The sequence below is a fragment of the Bombina bombina genome, chromosome 10 (genome assembly GCF_027579735.1).
Source record: "Bombina bombina isolate aBomBom1 chromosome 10, aBomBom1.pri, whole genome shotgun sequence".
Lineage (NCBI taxonomy): Eukaryota > Metazoa > Chordata > Amphibia > Anura > Bombinatoridae > Bombina > Bombina bombina.
Window position 1 is genome coordinate 47,743,906 of NC_069508.1, and position 13,620 is coordinate 47,757,525.

The following is a 13,620-nucleotide window of genomic DNA, read 5'->3' on the forward strand; positions in this document are numbered from 1 at the left end:
AAGGGAACATTTTTTCAATCCGTGAATAAAGTGAGTATTTTTAATCCGTGGGCAAAGTATATAGACCTCATGAGGAGAATAGCTGAATGATGATATTTAGCCAATAGTGTGAATGTAAAGGTTAACTAGGAAACCCATAGGTTATCAGCCTAGGCGCCGTCATGTCAATACCTGGCTATTACGTATAAGGGGGCGGATGTTATCCTAAGGATATAATATTCAGTGTCCTATAGGTTGGAAAAGGGGGCGCTACCAGGAGGGTGTGCCATGTAGCTATGGCGCGTGTAAGGGGCGGGCAAACACTCAACCTAGTGTATAATGTCGACAGATAAGCTTTGCACATACCTATTTATTATGATGGGGACTGCAGTTTACAATTAATGGGAATAACACTGCCATATATATCCTATATGTTATAGGTGTTATTGCAGGTGGGGTCAGAAGATTCTTGCTTAGTCATTGAAGACAGCCATAATGAGTCTCTTTTATCTATTGAATCGCAAATAGCTCACGTTAAATTATTAACAAATCAGTATAAAACCAATATGTTTCAATAAACAAAGTGTATTAAAAAAAAATGTATCTCAAAACATATGTCAATACTGGGGAAAGTATTTTAAAAGTAGTAAAAGTTACACAAAAACAGAAGCTTGATGACAGAAGAGGTAATAGTTCATCAAAAGTACAAATTGGTATGCAAAGTAATAATGATTGTAAGTTAAAGGGACATAAAAAGTGTACACTACAGACTTCAGGATCATGAACCATACCCTATTTCCATATCTGTTCCCATTTGGGCTTTGTAGAACTAAAAAGAGAACAGAATTACAGTGACTAGTCTTGGCACCTCCAAATAAGGGAAGCATTGTGGGGCGTTTGACCAATGACAAAAAGCTGCAGCTAACAAGGTGTTAATTGGTTTTTAAAACTTTCACACTTGGCTGATACATTCTATTGCAAGACTATGTTTTATGTCCCTTTTAGATATAATTAAAAAATAATAATAATAATTTTACTCAGTGTTAGAGTAAAAAGCATTAACATTTTTAATAATTTTGGGCCAGATAACAAGTGGAGCGCTAATGATAGCATTTACTAGAGAAGGGTTAGTGTGACCCACATTGGTCTACCGCAACCTAGACTTTTAATGGATATCACAACCGCGCTAAATAGTGCTCATATAACAAGTTGAAAGCTATAGGTTGCACTCGAATGACAGCCGAAACTGCACTAGAATATGTAACGAGACTTGATACCTGAAGTAAAGTGTAAGGGTTGAGACATATTAAAATAGAGTATTACACTAATTTATACACTTTTTAATAAAAATATAAAATCTTAGTACGGCTAACCAGCTGTGTACCGGCGGAGAGAAAATCGGTTAGCCGTACTAAGATTTAAAATCCGTCTTGAAGAAGGCTCAAAGATAGAGCCGAAAAGTCGACTATGACTTTTCATGCATTATGTTTAAAAGAAATGATTGGATTACTCAAATCCTGTGAGTGCCCTCCTTTACTACGAAGTTGTATGTTTGTTCATTGAGTACTGCACCCAGGTCACTATATGTGCACAGAGGTTGGAGTGCTGGGCTACCGGCTATAGGACATTATATATATATATATATATATATATATATATATATATATATATATATATATGTTACAAAAAATAATCATAGAGAGAGAGAGATATCTGTTTGAAAGTAAAAAGAAAATTTTCTTCTAGGTCAAGACATAGAATGTAATATATACCTTTCGGCTTTAGAACCAATGGTCTAGCAGAGTGTTGGATTAGAACTCGAGCGATAACTAAGAAGGATTTCTTCAGCACGCCCCATAGAAGTTTATGGGGAGAAGCAGTTAGCGGTATCCGAAGTCCTGAAGTTAGCGCAACGGAGTCTTTCGCTCGTGCGCTACCTTTTTACTTTTAACTTGTAATACGCACGCTAATGCGGCCACGATAATTTTTTACTTTGAGTGCAGTTAGCACTAGAGCGGAAATAACAAATGCGCCACTTGTAATCTGGCTTTTTTTTTTTTTTCAAGTGTGTGCAATGCAAGTTATTGATATATTGAAAAGTAAATGAATGTAACTGTTTTTTATTTCTTTTAACAGCCTTATCAGTAGTAGTGGTTTTAATGTTCCGTTTCATTGGTCATCTTGTGGTTCATATTCTCATCTCCCTTGTTGTTTTTGGATTGCTATGTAAGTATGTGTCATTTATTTCTGTAATTATTTATTTTTGAAAATGTTAATATTTTATTGTTAATAAAAATATGCACTCATTAAAAAGATAATATTTGTACCACTGTGCATCTATAAAATGGAAAAGGGAGAGGGAATATTAAATATAATTGTACATGCACATTAGAGGAAGACTAAAGTCAAAATGTAACTTCCATGATTCTGATAGAGCATGAACACATATTACTTTGTATTTATGACATCACTCATCTCTCTGGGACTTCTAGCTTCCACTCTTTCTTTGAGAATTCAGTAAATTCTGCCCCTGTGAAGTCTGCACTATAATTTCCCTCCAAACTGGCCCTGAATAAGAGCTACTCCTACAGCCAACCACAGACATAAGTTTCAGCCTTGAATGTGCTTCATCAGTACAGGTGCAGCTATACGCCTCCAAACCTCAGTGAGTAAGGGGATCACACCCGGTTGTCCTGATCACTGATGAGGAGAAAAAACTCATGGGTAATTGGTGATAATTTACATAAAGCATTTTTCCAAAGAGAAAAACATAAATGGATACATCCATTTGTAAAAAATACATTATTTACAGTTTCTCAAATTGTGTATCACTGTGTACTAACCATACCGGACCAAAACAGGAAAAATGCCACTAGCCATGGAATATCTGTGCATTTTCTGTGAAGCAACATCCTCCATTTTCTCTCTCCTGAACATTCTGACACCTAAAATACATTTTTATATATTACTATTACATAGAATTTTACACTTGTTACATTAGTAAATATCATATTAAAAAGGGACAGTAAAGTTGAAATTAAACTTTAATGATTCAGATAAAGCATGCAATTTTAAACAACTTTCCAATTTACTTTTATCTTCAAACTAGCTTTGTTCTCTTGGTATTTGTTGAACAGTAAACCTAGGTATGCTCAGGTGCAGCAATGCACCACTAGGAGCTAGCTGAACACATTGGGTGAGCCAATGATGAGGCATACATGTGCATCCAAATAGAAATGTACAGATATGTGTGCAAAGAGATTTGCAACACACAAAAAGAAAGACTGCAGGTTACTGGATTGTGTAATAACTGTACCCACTGTAGGTAAAGGTCAGACACATAAAGAATAAGTAAATATAAGAATCAAAATCATCCAATCATACTCATTTGTACTAAATAACTTTATTAGTGAAAAAATATATTGAAAGTCCGACTGGACTCATACACATGCACACACACACATACAATTAAAACTAGCTGGAACTCAGATAATATTATTGGTATATCAAATAGCACTCACGCGTTCAAATTATAGTAACTAGCAGGGAATCTTAACTATTTATAGTGTTACAATATTGAACCCTGTTAGTATATAATAGATTATAGACAGCAAGAAAAAATAATTGCTGTATTAGTTAGTCCTCCTTCAAGGCAAGTCTACACTAAGTAGGATAGGCAAAAACACTATATAATCTGAGGTGCTGGGTATTAGTGCATAAATTAGCCAACCCAAGCACGGCCTTAAATATCTGCGTGTTTGAGTCCTAAACTGAGTGAGAGTTGCACTAAAATTATTGTTTTCGATACTATTGCTAGTAATAGTTAAAGTGGTCAGTATATAGGCCCCATAGATATAAAGTATAAGCCTTGATTTAAGAGACAAAATATGGTGAGTGCCTCTTATTGAACCACAGTATAGCTGTTTGCTGTGTGTGACCTGGTATTCAGGGTGAGTATATTGGAATAAATTAGCATAAACCGATATTGTTTGCTACAAACTAACAAGCCTTGTCGCAATTTTAACACATCCAATAGTAGTGCTTAATCAGCTAGTTTGAATGCTGTGCAGTTAGCCTGCTTAATAACGTAAGTTAATGAATTTATGAAATAAATTAGCATAAGCCGCTATTGTTTGCTACAAACTAACAAGCGTTTCAGCAATTATAACACATCACATAGTAGTGCTTTATCAGCTAGTTTGAGTGCTGTGCAGTTAGTCTGCTTAATACCGTAAGTTTATGAGTTTTAGAAATCTGACCCCTATTATCGTCAGGAGAATTACCACTGAAATACTTAAAAATATCCCATTACAAACAGCCACCAAGTTAAATCGTCTACAATCAACGTAAATGAGGACTAAGCTACAAAAAGGTCTCTTCTATAGCGGAGACCTGATTACTTTTAACTGTCTATAGATATTATGGTTGTATCAAGAGTGCTATGACTGAGTCAGCAAATTAAAAATTAGGGGTTCAATAACCCCGTGTTCGTGCCCCTGACGCGCGTTTCACATTACGCTTCCTCAGAGGGGTACGCGCCGGCCGGACAGAGCGGGTTATGTTGGAGTCAAAAACCCGCCTACGTGCTTTGATTGGTTCACCAGAATAACGCTATGTGACTTCTCATTGGTCAATCCTTGCAGTGTGACACATGGAAGTTCAAAACAGCGCATTTGCTTGGAGAGCTGATAAGTTATCATTTACGAGCTAAATTTATCAGAAAATTATTTAAAAGGGCAAGAGTTAATGTATCTATCAGGTACATAGTCAAGCATCAAGAACGAGATATAAAATATTAAGTGCGCTTTATTCTTTACATCGATATGTATTACTTGTGAATGATGTCTCTGTTGGTGATCCATTATATTAGTAGAATGCTGCTGGTCGTTACCTAGATATAGTATCTAAATCCTCTATATCAACTTGGTTTTACATTATACCATAGATAAATCTATGAAACTTTATTTATATCGATACTAGGATAGACACTCAATAAAAATTCTAACAAAATAAAATATTGGATATCACTCATTCAGACAACATATCACTGTTCTATGGTCAAACTGAGAGTTCACAGTTTGAGAGAGTTTTCAATACAGTGCCGTATTTTAAATACCATACATAATAAATGTACTCAGATTGATTGTTCATCAAATATACAGGATAAATATATCCACAAAAAAATAAATAAGATTAAAAGGGCTAGATAGTGTAAGTGTAATACAGTGTGGTGAAGAGATGTGAACAAAGGACATACATAAATAATGAAAGGATGTGATGCTCACAAAAAGTGTGAGAGAAGAGGGGAGTGTGCATGGGCGTATGAATTCCACACAAAGTATATTGAATCATGTGTTCCAATAATATGTAGAAGTGAAAAGTCTTTCTACGCTGTGTACGGTAGAAAAAATTAATTAATCATTGTGTAGAAAGTTAATGGGTGAGGTAACTAATTAGCTGAAAAGTGATATTTTATGTATAAACAATTTATACCAAAGTGTAGTAACATATATTAAACGCTCATAAGGGTTAGTGAAAAGCTAATGTGTACATGGACTGTGTTTTTATTAACTTAATATTAAAATGGTGTATAAAGGGAAGATCTTTTAAAAATAGAACTTTTTATAAATAAACATTGTAATTGTTGAATTCATTTAATCCGTGTGGATGTACAGTATTGAGTAGATGTATCCAACGGCATTCTGCTTTTAATAAAGAGTTTTCTAAATTGCCTCCTCTAATGCCAAGGGAGACTTTCTGCAGAACGGAAAATTTTAAATGGCTGCTTGATCCTTGATGTTTAAGTAAAAAATGTTTTGCTACACTTGTAATCTTTTTGCCTTTTTGTAGGTCTTTTTCTGCGTTCTTGATATTGTTTTTATGTTCCAGAATTCTGACCCTTGCCTCTCTGGTCGTCATGCCTACATAAGCTTTCTCACATTCACAATAGATGATATAAATGACTCCCAGGGATCTGCATGTGAAGTGGTGTTTAAGTTTTTGGCTTTTCCCATATTTGTCCTGAATTTCTTTAATTTTTCTGACATGAGGACAGACAGAACATGTGCCACATGGGTACATGCCAGGGTCAGTGTCACTTTTTTTTTGGAGTGTGTATATAATGACTCTGTACAAGTTGATCTTTTAGGTTTCTCTGTCTCTTATAGCCCATTTGTACTCTCGCTCCTAATGTATCTTTAAGCTCAGGGTCACTGGTGAGGATATGCCAGTTCTCATTGAGTATCTTAATCACGCTCTGCATCTGCGGATTGTATGTAGTGATCAATCTAGGAATGGTGGTGGAATTGTCTTTGATTTTAGGACACAATAAGGTGTCTCTGGATGTTTTCAGAGCTTTGAATTTCGCATGTTTGATGGCCCTATTGCTGTAGCCTCTTTGTAATAGCCTGGTTGTAAGAAGTTTACTCTCATTTTCATATATAGAGACATCAGAGCAATTTCTCCTCAACCGTAAGAATTCCCCATATGGAATTGCTTTTAAAGTGCATCCTGGATGTGCACTTGTCCTGTGCAATAATGAATTTGTAGCAGTTTCTTTCCTAAAGACCTTAGTTGCAATGGTGCCATCAGTATTTTTTGTAATTGTTAGATCTAGGAAATCAATTTTACACAGATCGGCTTGGTATGTCAATTTGATGTTGAATTTGTTTTGATTGAGAACTGAAAAGAACTCATCAAGATGTTCACGTGTACCTTCCCAAACAAATAGCACATCATCGATGTATCTTATCCATAAAGGTATATGGTCTGTGTATTTCTCCATGCCTTCAGAAAAAACGATTTTTTGTTCCCAGTGCCCTAGGAACAAGTTAGCGTATGTTGGGGCACAAGAAGTGCCCATGGCAGTTCCTTGTGTTTGTAGGTAGAAACTATCTTTAAATGTAAAGATATTGTGAGTCAGGACATACTTCAAAAGGAGTAAAATAAACTCATTATGTTCTTTGTTATCCGATTCATTGGTGGAAAGAAAGTATTTAACTGCCTGTATACCATCATTATGTCTGATACTGGTATATAATGACTCTACATCTGCGGTGATGAGCCAGGTATCACTATTCAGATGTAAGTTTTGCATAATTTTTAAGACCTCCATAGTATCGCGGACATATGAGGGCATAGCAGTCAGGTATTCCCTTAATCTCTGATCTATATATCTGCTAGCTGCCTCAGTTAGGTTATTATTGCCCGATACTATGGGTCTTCCTGGTGGTTTGGTAAGGTTTTTGTGAACCTTAGGCAGAAAGTATATAGTCGCTAGAGTAGGGTTCTTTTGTATCAGGAATTTTTTTTCGGTTTTAGTGATGGTTCCATTCTCCCATGTCCTAACTATGAGTTTATTATATTGTTCCATATAGTCAGATTGAGGATTGAGTAGTAGTTTTTTATAACAATCTTTATTAGATAACTGTCTCATGGCTTCATCAACATAGTCATCTTTAGGCCACAATACTATGTTTCCGCCCTTGTCTGACGGCTTAATGACTACATCAGTCCATGTTTGAATATCATTCAATGCCCTTTTTTCAGGGAGAGTGAGGTTATTATTTGCATCAAAAATAGGCAAAGTTTCAATTTTTTGACATACAATCTGCGAGAAAACACTGACTTGAGGTGAAATTGATGCAGGTGGTGTATATGTAGATTTCGGTTTTAACCCTTTCTTCCATTGGGTAGCATGGGTTTCAGTATCAGATTCACTTAAGAGATCTTCCAGATCTTGCAGAGAGTCTAATTCCTCCTTAGATAGAGAGGGATCATTTTTATTTGAATACATCTTTTTTAGTAACAGCTTTCGTGAAAATAGGTGTATATCTTTAATTAACTCAAACTTGTTTAGAGTATTGGTGGGACAGAAAGTTAATCCCTTAGAGAGAACACTCTCATGGTTAATATTCAGAGAGTGTTTGCTCAGATTAATTACTCTCATGAGTTGGTCCTGATTGTGGTGAATGGACACATCTCTTTCTTCCTCTCTGATTGTCTTTGGGGGCCTGTGTTTTTCCTTTTGTTTGCCCTTGTTGGTTTGTTGGCTGTTGTCGAATTTAATGTTTGTTGTTGTCGGTGACTTAATGCTAAAAAAGACACTTCTCTATTGGTATTAGATGTACTCGGTAAAGGATTAACTTGTGTTGCTGGTACTGGGAACTCTCTTGTCATAGGCTCCGTTTCATCTCTATTGCTTTCATTATCAGAGATGTCAGTTTCTGTTTCTGTACCACTGTTGTTTTCTCTTATTTGAGTTCTATTGTACCTATTTCTGTTAGATGTCTGATATCTCCACCTATAAATTCTTTGTTGTTGAAAATCATCTATATCTCTCTGCAGTTTTTGTTTTTTGGTTTGAATTAGTTCATTCTCAAGTTTGTCTAATTCTTTTTGATATGTCTGATACGTTTCCACAAAATCGAATTTTTCTTCAAATTTTTTAAGAAGTTCATTATGTTCTTTAATCTCTGCATCTAATTTATTAAGTTCCAAGGTGTCATGTTTTATTAATATTTGAATTAATTTAAGTGAACATTCTGTCAGTGTTCCTTCCCATTCTTTTACTAAACTTTCATTGTTTAAGGTAAAGGCTGGGAACATTTTGATCCTTAAGCCTCTCGGTATGATGCCTCGCTCTGCATACTTCTCAAAGAAGTGCCAATTCCACCATCTTTTGGTTTGTTTGTATAATGTTTGATGTAAGTTACATAGCGTGTTATTCAGTTCATCTTTGGTTATTGAAGTATCATCAATGTTTTTTTTATCAAATAATTGGTTAAGTTCTTTAAGTCTTTTTTGTTGTCTGCATGTGCATCCACCAATCACTGTTTAGCATGTAGGAGGATCGAAGTTCTGAATTCCACAGAATGCACTCCAGCCTCTCTGGGGGAGTGGAAAAAAGTACATTTTTAGCTTTTCATTTACAGGAATATTAGGCAAATAAGGGACTTGTTGTGCAGCTGCATCTAGCAAACCGCAAGAATTTATAGGAACTACATCTACAAATTAATTATTTACATAACTTATTATTTTTATTTCTACAATTCAATAAAATATGCAATTAAATAATCAGCATTATATACAATTGAAAAAAGGCAATATACATTTTACTTCATTTATCTTTTAATATTTATGCCAGTTCTTTAACTATTCAAACTACACCATTTCCACACCTCTCTGTGGCACGTGCACAGCTGTTATTAAATACTGATATAAGAGTGTCATTCTCGCGTTTTTTCCTCCATAATTCTTTTTCTCCAATTCCAATCAATAAGAAGAGCTGCCGTTTTGAATAATAAAACATATGTTTAAAGACATTCTAGTGCAAATATAAAATGCTGTTTGTAGTTAAAGATTTTTTTTTTAAACGAATTCTCTTCTTTTTACTATGGGCTAGATTACAAGTCGAATGCAACTGATTATCCTTAGTGCAACCTTGCATAAAAACAGAGCACAATTTTGTTTTACAAATGGATGGTAAATATGATTTACCATAGACTCGCCAACATTTTTCTTGGAACTCTGCGGAATCTTCAGGGCTCTCCAGAGTTGACTCTTATTAAGATAGGAATAATTTCTGACTTTTTAATCAGACTATGTCACTTTGGTGGCTTACATTAATCAACAAGGCAGTACTCGAAACGCCTTAGCGATAAAAGAGGTAGCACTCATTTTGACTTGGGCAGAACTCCATCATTGCAGGATTTCTGCAATGCACATTCGTGTGTGTTTTGGCAAATGAGAGGTGGACTTTCTCGGTTGTCAATGCTTTCACCCCAGTGAATGGTAAATGAATTAGGAGATATTTGACCAGATTTTGAGTAATTTGGTAGGCGTGAGATCTCGGGATCCACAAGTGACTCTCATAGATGCTCTAGTAATTTCCTTGTTGTTCAATCTGATTTAAATCTAACTCCTTTGTGTTAATATCCAGGATAATTGCCAGGATAATACAAGAAAGGGTCTCTAATAATGATAGCTCTGGCATGGCTTTGCAGGATTTGGTATGCAGACCTAATAAAAATGTCCTCCAACCAGCCTTGGCGTTTTCCTCTCAGGAAGGACCCTTTTTTCTCTCAAGATCTCTTCTTTCATCTAGTCCTCAAATCTCTACATTTGAATGCATTGCGACTGAACACCGAATCATGACTCAAACAGGTTTCTCTGATCAAGTGGTTCAAGCCGTAAACCTGTTACCAGGTGCATTTAACACAAGGTGTGAAAAACCTTCTTTCCTGGTGTGAGAATAAGCATTACCGTTGGAGATCTTTTCAAAATCCTTGTGTCCAAATATTTTTACAGGAGGGTGTGGATGAAGGTTTATCAGCCAGTTCCCTTTAAGGTCAGCTTTTGGCCTTGTCAATCTTTTTTTTTTTATTATCAAAAAAGATCTCAAAACTTCCTGACATTCAAAACTTGTTTCAGGCTTTGGCCAGTATAAGACCAGTTATCAGTCCAGCTTCTCTTCTGTGGAACCTTAATCTGGTTTTGAGTATGCTTCTGACTCAGCCTTTTGAACCTATGCATGATCTTGACTTTCAACTTTTATCTTGGAGGGTTCCTTCTCTTTTGGGCATATCTTTGGCCAAAATTATATCTGAACTTTCTGCCCTATCCTGTACTTTACTTGCCTGATATTTTTCATCAGGACAAAGCTGTTTTGAGAACCAACTATTCTTCCTTCGTAAAGTGTAGCTTCAGGATAACATTAATCGGGTAATTGTGGCTTTATCTCTCTGTCTAGCTCCTAAAAGTCACAAACAAAAAAAAGTGATAATAATAAATGCGATACAAAATAAAAACCAACAAAAGGATATAAACGTGAGTCAGTGTTTGAATCTTCGATATAGTTTCAAATCATATGTGAAAGTCCAACTTTTGACTCTTTGTGTATTCCAATAAACCTTAAAGAGAGAGCTTGTATAGTGTAATACTTTCAGACCCAGTTGGTAAAAATAAGTGAAAGATCCGTACTCACACTTTAGAGAGCTACTATAAGCTCATGTGTATATATAAGTCCTGATTCACAATGCTGTCAGGATCAGCAAACCAAGCAGCTGGAGATCCAATCTATATCTATATATAAGAACTCGGAAGAGAGGTAGAATAGTGTGATACTGTAAACACACAATATAGGGAATTGTGGTAAAGATAAATACTTACCCTTTTTAGAGTCACCGAGTCAGCTATGCAGCAACACAGGAACAATTGGTAAAGTAGCAAATATTTAATAAAAACAATACATAAAATCTATAAAATATACCAGCCAGTGTGATGTCACTCAGGGATATAGTATGTACATACTCTTAAATACAAAGTTTCAAATGCCTGGAAGCAGGATGGCTTTGGATTGAGACTCTCGGTAAGCCATGTATCGAAAGAGTCAAGATGATACAATGTAACTCCCTTTCACTGTGACATCACTAACAGACAAACCCGACGTAAGTTTTACCACGCCCATGTAGATTTTTCAAGCAAAAGATCCAAGATTTCCTATGCAGCGCTTTTTATACCTTTCAATTCTAAAGTCCAAAATTTGAAAGTGGAATTCATTCCATCAGAGAAATTTAAAAACTGTTTTTACATGTAATAACATGTACATCAAGGAAAATGTATCCAATTATATTCATGACAAATTATAATATTTAATCTAAAATATCTACATTTTATTGACCTCTAAAATTCTGATATTTGAACTCAAATTTAATGTATATTTCATATGGGGAGATAATCATATATCTATATATAAAATGGCAATATTTGAAAGATATAGATGAATAATTTCTATTATATATAGCCCTGCTCAATCACTCTAAAAAGTATACTAATTCAAAATCTGAATTGAGACCAGATGGTACCAAACTGTTTAATTCAAATATCCATTTCATTTCAAGTTTTCACAATTCATTATCAATATTAGAACCTCTCCAATTAGTGATAATTTTTCTAATTCCCATGAATGATTATCAATTAGGGTCCTGATATTTTTTAAAAATGTAATGATACTGGATGTTTAATACAGCCAGTTTTATATATAGTAACATTGTAGATGAGGTTGAAAAAAAGACTGATGTCCATCGTGTTCAACCTATACATATCTAAAATACTTACAAAAAGCTCCAGTTAAGCTTAAATAATCCCACTAAAAAGTGACCCATTTAATACTAGCAATCATATCCATGAATTTTGTTTCTAGACAGAAATGTATCCAAACAATTTTTAAATGTATATAGAGTATTGGCATTCACTACCTCCTTTGGTAATGAGTTCCACAATTGTATTGCTCTTACAGTGAAAAATTGTGACTTCTTGTCACAAACAATTTTCTTGGAATACACAGAACTTCTGGCATCTCTGTATATGGGCCTTGAATATATTTATATAAAGTAATCATGTCACCTCTCAAGTGCCTTTTTTTCTAAAGAAAACAGACCCAATTTGGCTAGCCTCTTCTCATAGCTTAAATTCTCCATTCCCCTTATTAGCTTTGTGGCCCTTCTCTGAACTTTTTCTAGTTCTGCAATATCTTTTTTTGCTATTGGTCCCCAGAACTGCACTCCATACTCAAGGTGAGGTCTTACCAGGGATTTATATAGTGACAGAATTATGCTTTCCTCCCTTGAATCAATGCCTCTATTAATACATGTGAATATCTTATTAGCCTTTGTAGCCACTGCCCTGCATTGTGCACCCATCTTTAGCTTGTTATCTATTACTACTCCCAAATATCTTTCCTCCTCTGTTTGGCTAAGTCTTGTCCCATTTAAATAATACGTTGCCTGCTTATTTTTACTTCCAAAATGTAGAACCTTGCATTTTCCCGTATTAAATATAATTTTTCCATTTACCTGCCCATACTTCTAATTTTTGCAGATCCCTTTGTAACGAAAGTTCATCCTGCTCTGATCTAATAACCTTACTTAATTTAGTATAATCTGCAAAAATAGAGATGTCGCTATTTAATCCTTGCTCCATTTCATTTCTAAAAATATTAAAAAGAACAGGGCCCAGTACTGATCCCTGGGGAACTCCACTGATTACCTTTATCCAATCTTAGTATGATCCATTCACTACTACTCGTTGCTCCCTATCTTTTATCCAGTTATTTATCCATGAATTAACATTTTCAGCTATTCCCAGTCCCTTAATTGTGTGCATTAGTCTCTCATGTGGCACTGTATCAAATGTATTTGCAAAATCTAAGTATATCACATCAACTGATTCACCTGTATCTATATTTTTACTTTCTTCCTCATAGAATCTAATTAGATTAGTTTGACATGATCTATTTCTCAGAAAACCATGCTGATTTGAACTCAATATCTTGTTTACAGGAATGTGCTCATCAATATAATCCCTTATAATCCCTTCAAATATCTTCCCCACTATTGATGTCAGACTAACTGGTCTATAGCTTTCTGGATTATCCCTGCTTCCCTTTTTGAAGAGTGGCACCACATCAGCTTTACGCCAATCTAGGGGTACCATGCCTGAGGATAATGAGTCTTTAAAAATTAAGCATAGAGGTTTCTCTATAACAGTGCTAAATTCCCTTAACACCCTTGGGTGTATTGCATCTGGGCCTGGAGTTTTATTTACCTTAATATTATTATTATATCAGTTTTTTCCTGATAT

General features: G+C 35.1%; 1 protein-coding gene across 2 annotated transcripts in view; it reads left to right on the plus strand.

Moving 5' to 3' along the window:
* The window catches only part of SLC44A3 (solute carrier family 44 member 3), a 268,592-nt gene that overhangs the window by 88,003 nt on the left and 166,969 nt on the right, over window positions 1-13,620 (plus strand). For both annotated transcript variants that reach the window (XM_053694046.1, XM_053694047.1), the window contains exon 7: window positions 2,116-2,205. In XM_053694046.1, the coding sequence (XP_053550021.1) occupies window positions 2,116-2,205 (90 nt within the window). The remainder of the gene's footprint in view (window positions 1-2,115; window positions 2,206-13,620) is intronic.